Source organism: Equus quagga, chromosome 12, assembly GCF_021613505.1.
Source record: "Equus quagga isolate Etosha38 chromosome 12, UCLA_HA_Equagga_1.0, whole genome shotgun sequence".
NCBI lineage: Eukaryota > Metazoa > Chordata > Mammalia > Perissodactyla > Equidae > Equus > Equus quagga.
Genome location: NC_060278.1, coordinates 13199426 through 13216428, shown reverse-complemented (window position 1 = coordinate 13216428; position 17003 = coordinate 13199426). Strand labels below are relative to the sequence as shown.

At 36.4% G+C, this 17003-nt stretch overlaps 1 protein-coding gene across 16 annotated transcripts in view; it reads left to right on the top strand.

The window, feature by feature from the left end:
- The window catches only part of MLLT10 (MLLT10 histone lysine methyltransferase DOT1L cofactor), a 257846-nt gene that overhangs the window by 39444 nt on the left and 201399 nt on the right, over positions 1 to 17003 (top strand). For 15 of the 16 annotated variants that reach the window (XM_046678439.1, XM_046678438.1, XM_046678444.1 and 12 more), the window contains one exon: positions 9858 to 9912. In XM_046678439.1, the coding sequence (XP_046534395.1) occupies positions 9858 to 9912 (55 nt within the window). Of the gene's footprint in view, positions 1 to 9857; positions 9913 to 12139; positions 12187 to 17003 lie in introns of those variants that run through there. The other variant, XM_046678447.1, reaches the window with a different exon arrangement.

Sequence of the window (17003 nt, the reverse complement as noted above, 5' to 3'; positions counted from 1 at the left end):
TTATGTATTTTTTTATTATTGAGTGTGGAGCTCTTTATAGGTTCTGGATATAAGTCCCTTATCAGATACGTGACTTGTGAATATTTCCTACATTGTGTTGGTTGTCTTTTACTTGGTGGTATCATTTGCAGCACAAAAGCTTTTAGATTTGGTAAATTCCAATTAATCTATTATTTCTTTTGTTGCCTCTGCTTTGGTGTTCTATCTAAGAAACTATTGTTCAACTCTAGGTCATGAATTATTTACTCCTGTTTTATTCTAAGGGTTTTATAGTGTTAGCTCTTACATTTAAGTACGTGATCCATTGTGAGTTACTTTTTTTATTTTGAGGAAGATCAGCCCTGGGCTAAGATCTGCTGCCAGCCATCCTCTTTTTGCTGAGGAAGACTGGCTCTGAGCTAACATCCGTGCCCATCTTCCTCTACTTCATATGTGGGATGCCTGCCACAGTGTGTCTTGCCAAGTGGTGCCATGTCCGCACCCGGGATCTGAACTGGCAAACCGCGGGCTGCCAAAGCGGAACATGGGAACTTAACTGCTGCGCCACTGGGCTGGCCCCTGAGTTACTTTTATATAGGATATGAAAAACAGTTTACCTTTTGTGCATGTAGATAGGAATTTTTAATGTATGAGTTTTGTAAAGCTATTTTTCTTTGCATTAGTTTCTTAGCATTCCTCTAGTGACTTCAATATATTTCCTACCTTTTTACAGTCTATTTATATAGCGTACTACTTATAAATATTGTACCACTTCTTGTAAGGTGTAGAAGTCTTGCACCTGTAGAGATTCTGTTGCATCACCTCTGTCTGCTCTCGATTATGCCGTTGTCATATGTATTAGATTTCTACATATTATAAATTCCAGAAGACAATATTACAATTTTTTTCAATAATTATATGTATTTTTAAGAATTTAAGAACTAAAAGTCTTCTATATTTGCCTTTTGTGGTGCTCTTCTTTGCTTCCTGAAGATTTGCATTTTCATCTAGTACCATTTCCCTTCATTCTGAAGAATTTCTTTTTTTTATTTTAAATATTTTTTATTGAGGTTGTATTGTTTATAACATTGTGTAATTTCAGGTGTATGTTATTGTATGTCAGTTTCTGTATAGAGTGCCTTGTGCTCACCACCAGTAGTCTAGTTTTTATCCGTTAGCATACATATGTACCCCTTTACCCCTTTCGCCCACCTTCCCTCTCCCTTCCCCTCTGGTAACCGCTGATCTGTTCTCTTTATCCATGTGTTTATCTTCTACGTATGAGGGCATTCACACACTATTTGTCTTTCTCTGTCTGGCTTATTTCACTTAACATAATACCCTCAAGTTCTGTCCATGTTGTTGCAAATGTGAAGCTTTTGTCATTTTTTTTTTAATGACTGAGTAGTACTCCATTTGTATATATATACTACATCTTCTTTATCCATTTATCAGCTGACAGGCGCTTGGATTGCTTCCATGTCTTCTATTCTGAATAATGCTGCAATGAACATAGGGGTGCATAGATCTCTTTGTATTGTTGATTTTATCTTCTTTGGATAAATACCCAGGAGTGGAATAGCTGGATCATATGGTATTTCTATTTTTGATTTTTTGAGAAATCTCCATACTGTTTTCCACAATGGCTGCACCAGTTTGCATTCCCGCCAGCAGTGTATATGGTTCTCTTTTCTCCACATCCTCTCCAACACTTGTTTCTTGCCTTGTCAGTTATAACCATTCTAATGGGTGTGTGGTGATATCTCATTGTAGTTTTGATTGCATTTCCCTAATAGTGATGTTGAATGTCTTTTCATGTGCCTGTTGGCCATCTGTATATCTTCTTTGGAAAAGTGTCTGTTCATATCTGCTGCCCATTTTTTGACCAGGTTGTTTGTCTTTTTGTTGTTGAGTTGTACCAGTTCTTTATATATTTTGGAAATTAACCCTTTGTTGGTTATATGATTTGTAAATATTTTCCTCCCAGTTGGTGGGTTTTTTTTGTTTTGTTCATGGTTTCCTTTGCCCTGCAGAAGCTTTTTAGTCTGATGTAGTCCCGTTTGTGTACTTTGTCTTTTGTTTCCCTTGTATGAGTAGACATGGTATTCAAAAAGATGCTTTTAAGACTGATGTCAAAGAGTGTACTGCCTATGTTTTCTTCTAGGAGTTTTATGGTTTCAGGTCTTACATTCAAGTCTTTAATCCATTTTGAGTTAATTTTTATGTATGGTGTAAGATAATGGTTTACTTTCATTCTTTTGCATGTGGCTGTCCAGTTTTCCCAGCACCGTTTGTTGAAGAGACTTTCCTCTCTCCATTGCATATTCTTGGGTCCTTTGTCAAAGATCCATAGATGTGTGGTTTTATTTTTGGGCTTCAATTCTGTTCCATTGATCTGTGTGTCTGCTTTTGTGCCAATACCATGCTATTTTTATTACTAAAACTTTGTAGTATATTTTGAAGTCATGGATTGTGATGCCTCCACCTTTCTTCTTTTTTCTTAGGATTGTTTTAGCTATTGCTTTTGTTGTTGCATATAAATTTTAGGATTCTTTGTTCTGTAACCATGAAGAATGTCATTGGGATTGCATTGAATCTATAGATTCCTTTAGGTAATATGGACTTTTTTCTTTTTTTTGGAGGAAGATTAGCGCTGAGCTAACTGCTGCCAATCTTCCTCTTTTTGCTGAGTAAGACTGGCCCTGAGCTAACATCCATGCCCATCTTCCTCTGCTTTATATGTGGATCGCCTACCACAGCATGGCTTTTGTCAAGTGGTGCCGTGTCTGCACCGGGATCTGAATCGGCGAACCCCGGGCCGCCAAGAAGTGGAACGTCTGAACTTAACCGTTGCGCCACCGGGCTGGCCCTAATATGGACATTTTAATTGTGTTTATTCTTCTAGTCCATGAGCATGGAGTGTCTTTCATTTCTTTATGTCCTGAAGAATTTCTTTTAGCCTTTATTGTAGTCCATGTCTGCTAGTGACGTTTGCTCTCTTTTACTTGAAATTCTCTATTTCACCTTCATTTTTTTGTTGTATTTTTGACCTTTAGCTACATGAATGTTTAAAAATTTTTGTATTGAATTATAGTTGACATAAAATATTGTGTTAGTTTCAAGTGTACAACATAGTGATTTGACATTTATATATAGTATGAAATGATCACCTCAATAAGTCTGGTAACCATCTGTCACCATACAAAGTTATTACAGTATTATTGATTATATTCGCAACACTGTGTATTACATCTCCATAACTTACTTATTTTATAACTGGAAGTTTGTAACTCTTAATTCCCTTCCTGTATTTGGCCTAGCCTCCCACCCCTCTTCCCTCTGGCACCACCAAATTGTTCTCTTCATCTTCATTTTTGAAGGATATAATAGTCGAATATAGAATTCTGAGTTGACAGTTTTTTTCTTCAAGTACTTTAAAGATGTTGTTTTACTCTCTTTTGGCTTCCACAGTTTATGATGAGAAACCATCCATTTGTCAGTCACTCTTTTACTGTATTTGATGTGTCATTTTCTCTTGTCTGCTTCCAGATATTTCCCTTTGTTTCCTGTTTAGCAAGCAGTTTGGCTACTTGGGGCTTGCTGAGCTTCCTGAATCCATGAGGTTTTCTTCCTTTAAATTGTAGAAATTTTAATCGATTGTTTCTGTAAAATTTTCTTTCCTGCCATATTCTTATATTTATATTCCCCGTCTCCCTGACTCCTTTCCTCCTTTTCCAGGCCTTTAGTTATACGTGTTAGATTTCTTGATACTTTTCAATAGGTCCCTGAAGCTCTGTTCATTTTTTCACTATTTTCTCTTTTTCAGATTAGATCCTGTCTATTTGATGTAGCTTCAAGCTCACTGACTCTTTCCTTTGTCATCATGGTTTCACTATTAAGCCTGTTTTGTGAATTTTTCACTTCGTGAAATTTTAATTAGAATTTTTATTTGTTTTTGTTTGTAGTTTCTATTCCTCTGTTGAGGTTTTTTATTTTACTTATTATAGGTACATTTTCATTCACCTCATAGAACTTGGTTATAATAGCTATTTTAAAGCCTAATTCCAATGTCTAGGTCATCTTAGAGTTGACCTTCATTCATTGTCTTTTATCTTGAGCATTATTAACATTTTTGTGGCTCTTCGTACATGAGGTAACTGGGCTTGTTTCCTAGATGTTGTGAATATTATATGTGAGAAGTCTTGATCCTGTTATATTTCTTTGAAAAAATTGATATTGCTTTTATCAGGTAGTTGATTTGGTTGGACTCAAACTGCCTATTATATATTTTGAGCAGTTGCTTAAATCTCCTTTTTTTAAACAAGTTTTATTTTTCCTTTTTCTCCCCCAAATCCCCTGGTACATAGTTGTATATTTTTTGTTGTGGGTCCTTCTAGTTGTGGCATGTGGGATGCTGCCTCAGCATGGCTTGATGAGCGGTGCCATGTCCGCGCCCAGGATCTGAACCAGTGAAACTTTGGTCCGCCGAAGCAGAATGCGCAAACTTAACCACTTGGCCACAGGGCCAGCCCCCTTAGATCTCATTTTATTATTATTTTTTACAATTTTTTTCTTTCTTTTTTTTGTTTTTTTTTTAAAGATTTTTATTTTTTCCTTTTTCTCCCCAAAGCCCCCCGGTACATAGTTGTATATTCTTCATTATGGGTCCTTCTAGTTGTGGCATGTGGGACGCTGCCTCAGTGTCGTTTGATGAGCAGTGCCATGTCCGCGCCCAAGATTCGAACCAACGAAACACTGGGCCACCTGCAGCGGAGCGCGCAAACTTAACCACTCAGCCACGGGGCCAGCCCCACAATTTTTTTTCTGTTTAAGATTCGCACCTGTGCTAGCATCTGTTGTCAATCTTCTCCTCCAGCTTTTTGTCCCCAAAGCCCCCCCAGTACATAGTTGTATATTTTAGTTGTAAATCCTTCTCATTCTGCTTTGTGGGATGCCACCTCAGCATGGCCTGATGAGCGGTACCATGTCCACACCCAGGATCTGAACTGGCGAAACCTTGGGCCCCTGAAGTGGAGTGCGTGAACTCCACCACTTGGCCATGGTGCAGGTCCCTCATTTTATTTCTTTTCTTTTCCTTAACTGGGCTCTACTACACCCTCTGCACGGATGATCTAGGGTCAGTGCGAGATTTGGACAGTCTATACATAAAAATTTGGGGACTCTCCTCTGGTTCTCTCCCCTTCTGGATTCAGACCTCATTTTTCCAGTTGCTCTGAACTTTATCTTCTGGTTTTTCCAATATTAGGACTATAGGAGCCACCATGGGCTGACTGTGGGTTGTCTTCAGGTTAAGAGTCCTAAAAAATGGGAAACTCTTCTTGAGCTGGTCCCTTCCAAATTTTGACATCTGGTGGGAAGCTAGAATCTGGCTGCTTATCTGTATCAGGGTTTGTCTCTTAGAAGCTTACTCAGCTGTTTTGGAGGTAGAAATTCATTTTATCATGGATTTAAAAATATTTGGCGTGTTTCAGTCTGTTGTAATTATTATCTTTATTCGCCTTAAGTGATTCATCTTTGGCCAACAGGAGCCTCTATGTTTTTTTTGAGATGACTAAAGTAGCCTTTTATAGCTTCCTTGCTGTCTGATAGAATAAGGTATTCTAGGCTTACTTGACCCAGACCTGGAATCATCCACTCCCCCAGGAGTCCTGATTCCTTTGGGAAATGCTGTTTGTGGAGACCACAGCATTGGCACTAGGCGTGCTCATTTCTACTGTTTTAGTCATGAGTCTAAAACATAAGAAAACGTAGGTTTATTTAGATTTATTTTTCTGTTTTGCTTAAAAAAAGAAGAAATGATGATGGTAAATGTTTTATCCTACAGATACTTTTTTATGCCACAATGACATCTTTTGTATAATATGAGAATTTCAAACTTAAAAGTTGAATTTATCCTTTTTATTGGCCTATACTATTATTTTCAATTATTGTCTTGTTGCTTTTTGTAATATAATGGTGGTCACAGTCTGGGGAAACCAGTATAGCTGAGTAGATTGTTACATAGCCACAGCCTCCTAAAGGTCAGTATTTTGGGTGAACTTGATTTAATGAAATATAGTGAGTTTTATCCTATGGCAAAAGAATCTAATAATAAAGTAGAAAAAGTATTTGGAAAGTGATGCCTACGTTGTAAAGATGGACAATAGTTGTATGCTTTCTTGGTATACTATGCGATGTAGAAAAGACAGAACCACCTGTGTAACTTCTACTTCTTTGGGCCATTCCAATTAAAGGGTTTTTTCCTTGGTAAAAACGTAATGAGATCTTGAATGTGTGCTTTTTTTTTTTTTTTTTTTGTCTCTTATAAAGTGTACCCTTTCTTAGGGTTTACTTGTGCTTTTTAACACTACCTGTGATCCCTAAGAATGGATCTTTGGAATTCTGATAGTAATGTGTAGCTGCAGCCTTCCCTATGAAGCCTTTCCTGTGGGATTGATTTCCTGTGGAATCTGGAGTCTTGCTTGTGCAGGGGCTCTCATCCCAGATCCTTTCTTCCTGAGCTTAGGGTATAGCCTTCTAGCTGTAACTTAAACCTACTTTTCCTTTCCTGTAATCATTTTTTCTCTCAAGTCTCCTAGTTATTATTATCTTTAGTACTATGACATAATCATAGTATTTTAATTAGCAAACAATAATGTATCTCTGTAAAAATTTAAATCATAAGAGAAATGAAATATTGTGAAATAAAGAAATAAATTCACTCATAATCTTACCATCCTCACCATAGTCTTTTTACTATATTTTGTGTATTTTCTTTTAGAGTTTTCTTTTGTGCATTTTTTTAGCTCAGTTAAAATCTTTTGAAAATAATGTTAGTTTCCTCAGTGTTATTCAGGCTTTTTATAAAATGCTTATAAACAGCCATATAAAACATTTTTGTACACATTTTTCATGTCTTGAAATTAAAGTATGTAAATGATATAAAAATGACGTATAGTACTTAATAAATGCTGTTTCTATTATGTTATTTCCTTTGCCTCTCTAGAAGTGAAGTAATTGAATCAGTATTTTTCATGAATCGTATTGCTAAATTACTCTCTAAAAGAATTGCATTATAGGGCCATCAACAGTGTATGAGAATAAATGTTCAGTGCACTCTGAACATTAGGGATTATCTTTTCAGAAAAGCTTTGCTAACTTAGTGGGCAAAAATGCCTATTATTTATTTGTGGTTTTTATATTAATATTCTTTGGATATAAGTGAGGCTAAGTGTTTTCTCATATATTTGTTGCATCTGCTTTTCGTTACTTAAAAAGTCCTTTTAAAAATCTTTTTTGAATTGTCTATTCTACTGTTTTTCTTTGTAGAAGTTTTTAATTCCTTAAATTGACTAATTTTTTTTGTTCTTATGTTGAAATTGTTTTTCAAACAGTTTGAATTTATATTAGTGATCAGTAAGGTTTAAGGGTCTAATGTGAATTTTCTCTTTTCCAGTTGCTAAATAATTATTCTTAACACCTGGTCATCCCAAAGAGTAATCTGTCTCTGGTTATAGTCTTTATATTAGATTTAGTTATACTTCTACTAGCACCTGTTTCTTTCTCACAAGGTAAATCACGCAACTAATATTGTTTCCATCTGTGAGAGAGGTTGCTGTATAGTTAGAAACAAATTATTGCCTGCAATTAGCAAGTGTTTGTGCTTTTGCTCCTCCCACCTGTTCGTCACATATTTTTTGAGTTACCATGTCTTGAGATTGTGATAGATCCTAGGGTTACAGCCATGAAATGAAATTTATAATCTAGCAGGAGATAAACGCAATCGCGTAATGGGGGCCGGCCCTGTGGCCGAGTGGTTAAGTTCGTGTGCTCTGCTTGGCGGCTCAGGGTTTCGCTGGTTCAGATGCTGGGCGCGGACATGGCACTGCTCGTCAAGCCATGCTGAGTCAGTGTCCCACATGCCCCAACTGGAAGGACCCACAATTAAAAATACACAGCTGTGTACTGGGGGGCTTTGAAGAGAAAAAGAAAAGATAAAATCTTAAAAAAAAAAAAAACCACCTTAATTGCGTATCTAATTGTGATTGCAATATATGACAAGAAGGAAAGTATAGTCAATTCATATGGCACCTTACCTGACATAGGGATTCAGAAAAATCTTCTGTGAGGTAGTGACTTTAAACAAGGACCTGAGTGATGAATAGAAGGTATCCAGCTGTGAAAGAGGGTTGGGGTGAAGGACAGTATTCTAGGTGGAGTAATACAACACATTTAAAGGTGATGAAGCGGGAACGAGCTTTGGAGTGTTTACAGAATTGAAAGGAGAAAAGGCAACGTTGCTCAGATGGTAAGATATTGAAAAGGGAGAAGGTCGTGGAAGTGAGGGGGAGTAGATCACATAGGGAATCCATTGAAGGGTTGTGAGAGGGCCAGTGATACATTGGACTTGCATCTTTGAAGTTCACTCTGTATATTGGTGGGGGTTAGGTAAGAGTGAATGCGGGGCGACTGTTTAGTTAGGGGGTCACTGAAGTGGTCCTGATGAAAGTTGATGTTCGCTTGCAGTTGACTAATATTGTAGATGGAGAGAGGTTGTCAAATCTCATCAGTATTTAGGAGGAGAAATGGGCAAAATGTGGCAATTGATTAAATATGAGGTTAGGGAGTAAGGTGAAGCTGTCAAAAGGTTATGTCTAGGTGTCTTGTGTGTGCAATATGTGGTTGAGAGTGTCATTACAAAGATAGGGGAAACTGTAGGAAAAGCAAGTGTTGACGTAGATTTTGGACAGAGCTTAAAGTGTCTATGTATTGTGGGAAGTTTTAGATGTGGATCCAAGCCAGCTCTGAATAGGAGGTAAATTTAGGAGTCACTGGTATTTCCTAGTAATTTAGTTAGTAATAGATGTATAGAAAATGAATGAGATTGCCCAGTGTTTAACATGAAATAAGTAGACGTCTTAAGCCAGAGCCCTGAGGAGCTACCACATTTAAAGGTTGGATAAGGTGATCAGAAGGGTGCTGCCAATGAGATAAGAGGAAAATCAGGAGAGTAAAATAATAGAAGACAAGAAATATAGGATCTCATGGCTTATGTTCTGTGTATTTATTCACCATTCTGTCTTAATTTCCTGCTCTTATTTTCCTTTCTAATTTATTTATGTTACTGTATTATATGCTACAAAACCTCTTTGGGGAACAAGGTAGGGTACAATAATAAATACTCAAGTATGACCTCCAGGAACATATGCTTCACAGTAAGACAATGTCATTGAAACTTATCCTGTTGATTATTTTTACAATTATATTGTCTTGTCAGTAGTGAAAGAAATGGTAGTACTGGCTCTGTGTTTACTTTTGGTTTTCAGTTGTGGGAGTGGTAGGGAGAGGGATCCATAATAACTCTTGAGTACCATTTTGTGTGAATGATAAGAGTAATGAGAATAAGTGGAGCAGTTCCTTCCTTCCAGAATGCAGGTCAGCACATGTGAGAGCATGCCTTCCCACTTGAATCAGCCTTCTAAATTCTTGAGTTTGGCTCTTTAGGAGAAACCAAACCTGACTGACTACAATAATCCCAGCTGATCCTAGACAGAAAGTAAAGGGGTAGAGGGAGATGTTAAAAACTGGGTCCCAGTTCTATGTTGAGCGAATTTTTTGTTTTTGTTAATGTAATGTTAAAAAAAATTGTGGCAGGAATTTAAAAGTTAAGTAAAATCCACGTTTTAAAAGTTATCTGGTGCTCTGAGGAAGATTACATATCAAGGAGAATTACTTAGTGAGGAATGTTCTGAAATACTCTTTGTGGCAACTAGTACAAATGCTGCTCCCACATTTTTGGTAGGTTTGAAGTTACAGGGAAGACGTTATTTTTGGTAATCTGAAACGTTTCTTTGTTTCCTTTCTTTTTTTTTTTGTAGAGATGTGAACTGTGTCCTCACAAGGATGGAGCTTTAAAAAGAACAGATAATGGGGGTAAGTGTGGAGACTTTTGAAAACATTTTTATTGAAAACTGGAGTAGGAGAGTATTTAAAAATTTGTTAGTTCATATTATATCAAATTAAATAGTGTTTACCACTCAAATATTTTTAACAGTAATGGGTCTAATTTATGAATCCTTTTTTAATTGAAATAGAATTTTTCTACTTTGTGGACAAACTCAAGCGTTGTTTGTTTTTTTTTCTTTCTTTTTTTCTTTTTTGAGGAGGAGGATTTGCCCTGAGTTAACATCTGTGCCCATCTTCCTCTATTTTGTATGTAGGTTGCTGCTACAGCATGACCGCCAAGGAGTGGTGTGTGTAGGTCTGTGCCTAGGAACCAAACCTGGGCCGCCAAAGCGGAGTGCGCTGAGCTTAACCACTAGGCCACGAAGCCAGCCCCAAGCATTGTTTTTTTTAATGCAGAATGATCCACATACTTTTTTTTTTTGTAAAAGATTTTATTTTTCCTTTTTCTCCCAAAGCCCTCCGGTACATAGCTGTGTACTTTTAGTTGTGGGTCCTTCTAGTTGTGGCACGTTGGATGCCTCCTCAGCATGGCTTGACAATCGGTACCATGTCTGTGCCCAGGATTTGAACTGGCGAAACCCTGGGCTGCTGAAGCAGAGCGTGCAAACTTAACCACTTGGCCACAGGTCCGGCCCAACCCACATACTTCTAATTGAAATCTTGATATCCTTTTATGGATACAATTTCATATGTTATAAATTATTTTTGGAAAAATAAGCCACTTTTCTTTTTTTTTTTTTTGTTAGAGCTAAAATCTATTGTTTTAGATTCTTTTTTTCTCTCTTTAGTGTATTGTTAGGTGATATTTCTAGTGAATGTTAATTTTAATACCCTGAGGATCAGTGTTGCTTGAGCAGAAAGAAATGCTAACTTCTGTGTCTAAATTTTGGTATGCTTTCCTGAGAACGCTTGTGTATGTATTTCTCATTTTCATCTCCACTTTGAGTTACCTTTCTCAGAGAAATCCATGTTTCTTAACTCAGTGCCATTCTTCAATATGTAGACACAAATTTGTTAAACCGTGGCATACTGTGAAAATTAAGTAACTGATGAAGAAACAAAAAAGTAGAGCGATAACTACTATTAGTATACTCCTCTGTTTTGGGCAGCCAACTGTAAAGTATTTCTGGCGTAGAATAGAATAGTGGCATGAGTAAATAAAAGGGAAAAATACAATGCTTTTGGCTATATGTTTTAAATTTCATGTTTAGACTATGTTATACAGTCATATTGTCCAAAAATTTTTAAAAATATTAAAATCCTTCGTCCTACTTCTGTTTACCATCTGCCCAGTTTCTCAGCAACTTTCCTGCGTCCAACGTAATTGCTGTTAGTACTTTTTGGCTTATCCTTCTAGGTTTTTTTTTGCATATAGAAATAAATACAAATAGATGAATATTTTCATCTCCGATTTTTATACAAATGGATGAATATTATATATACTTTCTTGCATCTTAATTCTTTTTACTGAGCAATCTATTACCCATAAAGAACTTTTTTTTACTGTATGTTAGGTAATCACTCACCTGTTGATGGACTTTCTAATCTTTTGCATTTATGGCTAATGCTTACATGTGTGTTATTTTGCTTGTATTCAAGGGCATCTGTAGGATTATTAATTCCCCAAAGTGGAAATTTTGGGTCAAAGGGATTTTGCAGTTGATTTTGGTAGATATTCCCAAATTGTTCTCCCTAGTGATTGTACCAATTTATGTTCCCAGCAGCAATGAATGAATAAGCTATTCTCCATACCCTTGATAATCCAGTAGGTGAAAATTGGTATCTCAGAGCAGTTATTTTGCATTTCTCTTACTCTGAGTGAAGCTGAGCATATTTTCATATTTTTAAGAGCAATTTGTATTTTCTCTTCTGTGGTCTGTTCATACATATGCTTTTTCTGTTTGGTTGTTGATCCTTTTCCTTCTGATTTGTTGGCATTTTCATAGGAGCCCCTCATACATTAGGCTTTTGTGATATGAGTTGGACTAGTTTTTGCCCAGTTGTTAGTCTTTGCTCGTGGAGCTTTTTACCATGCAGAAGTTTTTGACTTTTATTTAGTTGAATTTATTAATGTTATCTTTCATGGCTTGTGTATTTTGAACCATTAGTTAGAAAGGCCTTCCCTACTCCAAAATTATAAAGGAATTCTTTCATGTTTTCCTCTAGCATTTTTATGGTTTCTTTTTTTTTACAGTTTAATCTTTGATACATTTGGAATGTATCCAGGTAATACAATGTGAGGTATGGATCCAACTTTATTTTTTCCTAGATGCTAAAATGCTACCATTTGTCCCATCACCATTTATTGAACAGTTCATCTTTTCCTCACTGATTTGACATGCTGTCTTTGTTATAGTCTAAATTTGATGTGTATTTAAAAAATTCTAAGTCAATTGTGTTCCAAAATTGATTGGTAAGTTATTTTGGAGCCTGGAATGCATTTTCCTGTAGAAATGTTAATTATATTTCTAGACTAGTTAACAAAACCCCACAGTGAACCTGATGTTAAGTATTGATAATGCTATTCTTTAATATCAAATGCCTACTTATCATTGCTGGAAAATATGTTCCAGGTTTTAGTTTAGGTTTTCTTTTCTTTGTCGTCAGAATTGGGAGTTTCTCAATTCAACTTTAAATTTTCTTCATCTCGACTGCTCTATAGTTCTCAGTTGTTAAAGGTAAGTGTTTTAATATAGTGTTGAAGTGTTTTAACATCGTGTGTGAAAAGTGGGGTATTATAGGCAAAGGGAGAATTCAAATGATATAGACACAGGTGTATCAAGGAATTAAAATGATTGGGAATTGGACTGTAAGGTTTGAGTGGTAGGCCTTCTGAGAGGTGAAGCTGAAGACATACGCAAGGTTTTCTTCCCTTCCTCTCTTCCTTGTCCATCTCTTCTTTTCTTGCCCTTTCCCTTCTCCTTTTTGCCCTCCTTTCCTCCCTTCCTTTTTTTCTCATACTAAGGACTTGATCCTGTTGAATGTTGGGGGAGGCATTGAAGCTGAAGAATAACATGAGATTTCTATTTTAGAAAGATCACTCATATCACTGTGATGAATGGATTGCAAGGGTATGAGACCAGACCAACTATAAAAAAGAAAAGTGGAGCTGGATCATAAGCGCATTTAACATACTTAAAATCAGCTATATGGCCTGAGGGAGTTGAGGGAGATAGACAAAAAGAAATAATTTAAATTATAGAGGTAATTCAATCTGCATTTTACTCACTGAGCATATGCTGTAGGCAAATCTATATGAAAATCCCTTGTGAGTGATTGTAAGGCTTTCCCAACCATCATTGACAAAGGCGTCAAGTGTGTTATTGAGCAGGTCAGGCAAGAGGTGGTGATGGCTTATTACATTCTTGAAGAAGAAATTTTTAAATGAATTAGGGCCATTGATAGACACTATTTGACAGAAAAGTTAGAAGAACTTATAAAGTCCAACAGGGTTGTGTATTCAAGATAATGAGCTATATAATGTACTTTCTCTATTGGAATTTTAAGGGATTTTTCAAGGATAGTTTTGCTTATGTTTATTTTTTGCTTTATGCTCTGATGTTAGAATCAAAAATCCACTAAGATAAGACTGCTTTATTGCAGTTTTATTGCAGTAAGTCCAAGGGTATGATGATGAGTGACTGGTTGAAGACAGTAGGAGAGATAAAAATGAAGGAATAGCCGTCAGAGATAGATTAAGGTGGTAAAATTTTACAGGTATATTTTTGGAAAATGCTTTTATTAGGGAAAAATTTCAAGCATACATAAAAGTAGAAAGGATTTGTAGGTACCTAGCTTTAACATTGATCAAGTCATGGCCAGTCTTGTTTCATCTATCCCCTTTCCTATCCCATTCTTCTGATTATTTTGAATTCTGTGAGCATCTCTAACATAACTAGATATTTGGGAAATGCACACTATAGTATCACACCTAAAAAACTGACAAGGATTTTTTAAAAAAATTTTTTATTGAGTTATGGTAGTTTACAACCTTGTGAAATTTCAATTGTACATTATTGTTTGTGAGTCGTGTTGTAGGTGCACCGCTTCATCCTTTGTGCTCACCCCTTACGCCCCCTTTCTGTTCTTTTTGTCTACATATTTAACTTCCACATATGAGTGGAGTCATACACAGATTGTCTTGTTCTATCTGGCTTATTTCACTTAACGTAATACCCTCAAGGTCCATCCATGTTGTTGTGAATGGGACGATTTTATTCTTTTTTATGGCTGAGTAGTATTCCGTTGTATATACATACCATATCTTCTTTATCCAGTCATCAGTCGATGGGCACTTAGGCTGCTTTCACGTCTTGGCTATTGTAAATAATGCTGCAATGAACATGGGGTGCATGGGACTTTTGAAATTGCTGACTTCAAGTTCTTAGGATAGATACCCAGTAGTGGGATGGCTGGGTCATATGGTATTTCTATTTTTAATTTTTTGAGAAATCTCTGTACTGTTTTCTATAGTGGCTGCAACAGTTTGCATTCCCACCAGCAGTGTATGGGGGTTCCTTTTTCTCCACAGCCTCTCCCATATTTGTTACTTTTTGTTTTTTGGTTATTTTTGCCATTCTATCTTAGTGTAGTTTTGATTTGCATTTCCCTGATGATCAGTGATGATGAACATCTTTTCATGTGCCTATTGGCCACCCATATATCTTCTTTGGAGAAATGTCTGTTCATGTCTCCTGCCCATTTTTTGATTGGGTTGTTTGATTTTTTTGTTGTTGAGTTTTTTATATATTATGGAGATTAACCTTTTGTTGGATACATGACCTGCAAATATTTTTTCCCAATTGGTGGGTTTGTTTTTATTTCAATCCTGTTTTTCCTTGACTTGAAGAAGCTCTGTAGTCTGATGAAGTCCCATTTGTTTATTCTTTCTGTTGTTTCCCTTCTCTGAGAAGACATGGTGTCCGAAAAGATCCTTTTAATACTGATGTCAAAGAGTGTACTGCCTATATTTTCTTCTAGAAGCCTTATGGTTTCAGGTCTTACCTTTAGGTCGTTGATCCATTTTGAGTTTATTTTGGTGAATAGTGAGAAAGAATGGTCAATTTTCATTCTTTTACATGTGGCTTTCTGGTTTTCCCTGCATCATTTGTTGAAAAGACTTTTCTTTTTTCCATTGTATGCCCTCACCTCCTTTGTCGAAGATTAGCTATCCATAGATGTGTGGTTTTATTTCTGGGCTTTCAATTCTGTTACATTGATCTGTGCACCTGTTTTTGTACCAGTATCATGCTGTTTTGATTACTGTAGCTTTGTAGTATGTTTTGAAGTCAGGGGTTGTGATGCGTCCAGCTTTGTTCTTTTTTCTCAGGATTGCTTTGGCAGTTCGGGGTCTTTTTTGCCTCAAATGAATTCTCAGCTTTTTTTTCTTGTAACTAATTTCTAGCTTTATAGCATTATGATCGGAGAAGATGCTTGTTATTATTTCAATTGGTTTAAATTTATAGAGGCTTGCCTTGTTTTGCAACATATGGTCTATCCTTGAGAATGTTCTGCACGCACTTGAGAAGAATGTGTGTTCTGCTGTTTTGGGATGGAGTGTTCTATATATGTCTATTGAGTCCAACTGTTTTAGCTTTTTGTTTAATTCCACTGTTTCCTTGTTGATTTTCTGTCTGGATGATCTGTCCAATGATGTGAGTGGGGTGTTGAGGTCCTGTCCTATTATTGTATTATTTTTGATATCTTCTTTTAGGTTTGTTAATAGTTGCTTTATGAACTTGGGTGCTCCTCTGTTGGGGTACATAGATATTTATAAGCATTATTTCTTCTTGATGGAGTGTCCCTTTGATCATTATGTACTGCCCCTTTTGTCTCTCTTTACCTGCCTTATCTTGAAATCCTGTTTGTCTGATAGAAGTATTGTGACACCTGCTTTCTTTTGTTTGCCATTAGCTTGGAGTATCGTCTTCTACCCATTCACTCTGAGCTTGTATTTGTCATTGGAGCTGAGGTGTATTTCCTGGAGGCAAGAAATTGTTGGATCTTGTTCTTTATTCCATCTTGGCACTCTTTGTCTTTTTATTGGAGAGTTCAGTCCCTTAACGTTGAGGTTGATTACTGATGTATGAGGGCTTAATGCTGTCATTCTATCACTTGTTTTCCAGTTTTCCTGCATTTCCTTTGTTTCTCATTCTGTGTGTTTTGGTCTACCCATTGACTTCTACAGTTTGTTATGCTGTGTTTCTTAGTTTTTTCCTTATTTATTTTTTGTGTCTCTGTTCTGCTCTTTAGTTTAATGGCTACCCTGAAGTTTGTATTCAGAATCTCATGCATAACACAGTCCACTTTCTGATGGCCTCTTATTTTCTTAGTCTAAACTGATTCAGTCCCTTTCCTCCTCCCCTCCTAAGTTATTCTCATCTTATTCCAACTTGTGTTGTTTGTTTGTGGTTAAAGTGACAAGATTGTCTTTGTTTTCGGTGCTTTCCTTCCCTGTATCCTAATGCTATAGTTGAATATTTGCTGTCCTATTTTGAGTCTATCTGTCTGTCTCCTTACTCTGTGTTTTGTGACCCCTTTCTCCCTTTTTTTCTTTTTTCAGATATGAGGGCCTTCTTGAGGATTTCTTGTAGGGCGTGTCTCGTGGCTATGAAGTCCCTTAGCTTTTGTTTGTCTGGGAAAGATTTAATTTCTCCCTCATATCTGAAGGACATTTTTGCTGGATAGAGTATTCTTGGCTGAAGATTTTTATCTTTTAAAGTTTTGAATATGTCTTTCCATTCTCTTCTAGCTTGTAAGGTTTCTTCAGAGAAGTCTGCTGAAAGTCTGATAGGGGTTCCTTTCTAGGTTATTTTCTTCTGCCTTGCTTCCCTGAATATTCTTTCTTTGTAACCATTTTTGCCATTTTTACTATTATATGCTTTGCAGTAGGTCTTTTTACATTGACAAATCTAGGATATCTGAAAGCTTCCTTCACTCACGTTTCTCTCTCATTCCCTAGAGTTGGAAACTTCTCTGCTATTATTTCTTTGAGCACGCTTTCTGCTCCATTCTCCTTCTTTTCACCTTCTTGGATACCTATAATTCTTATGTTTCAT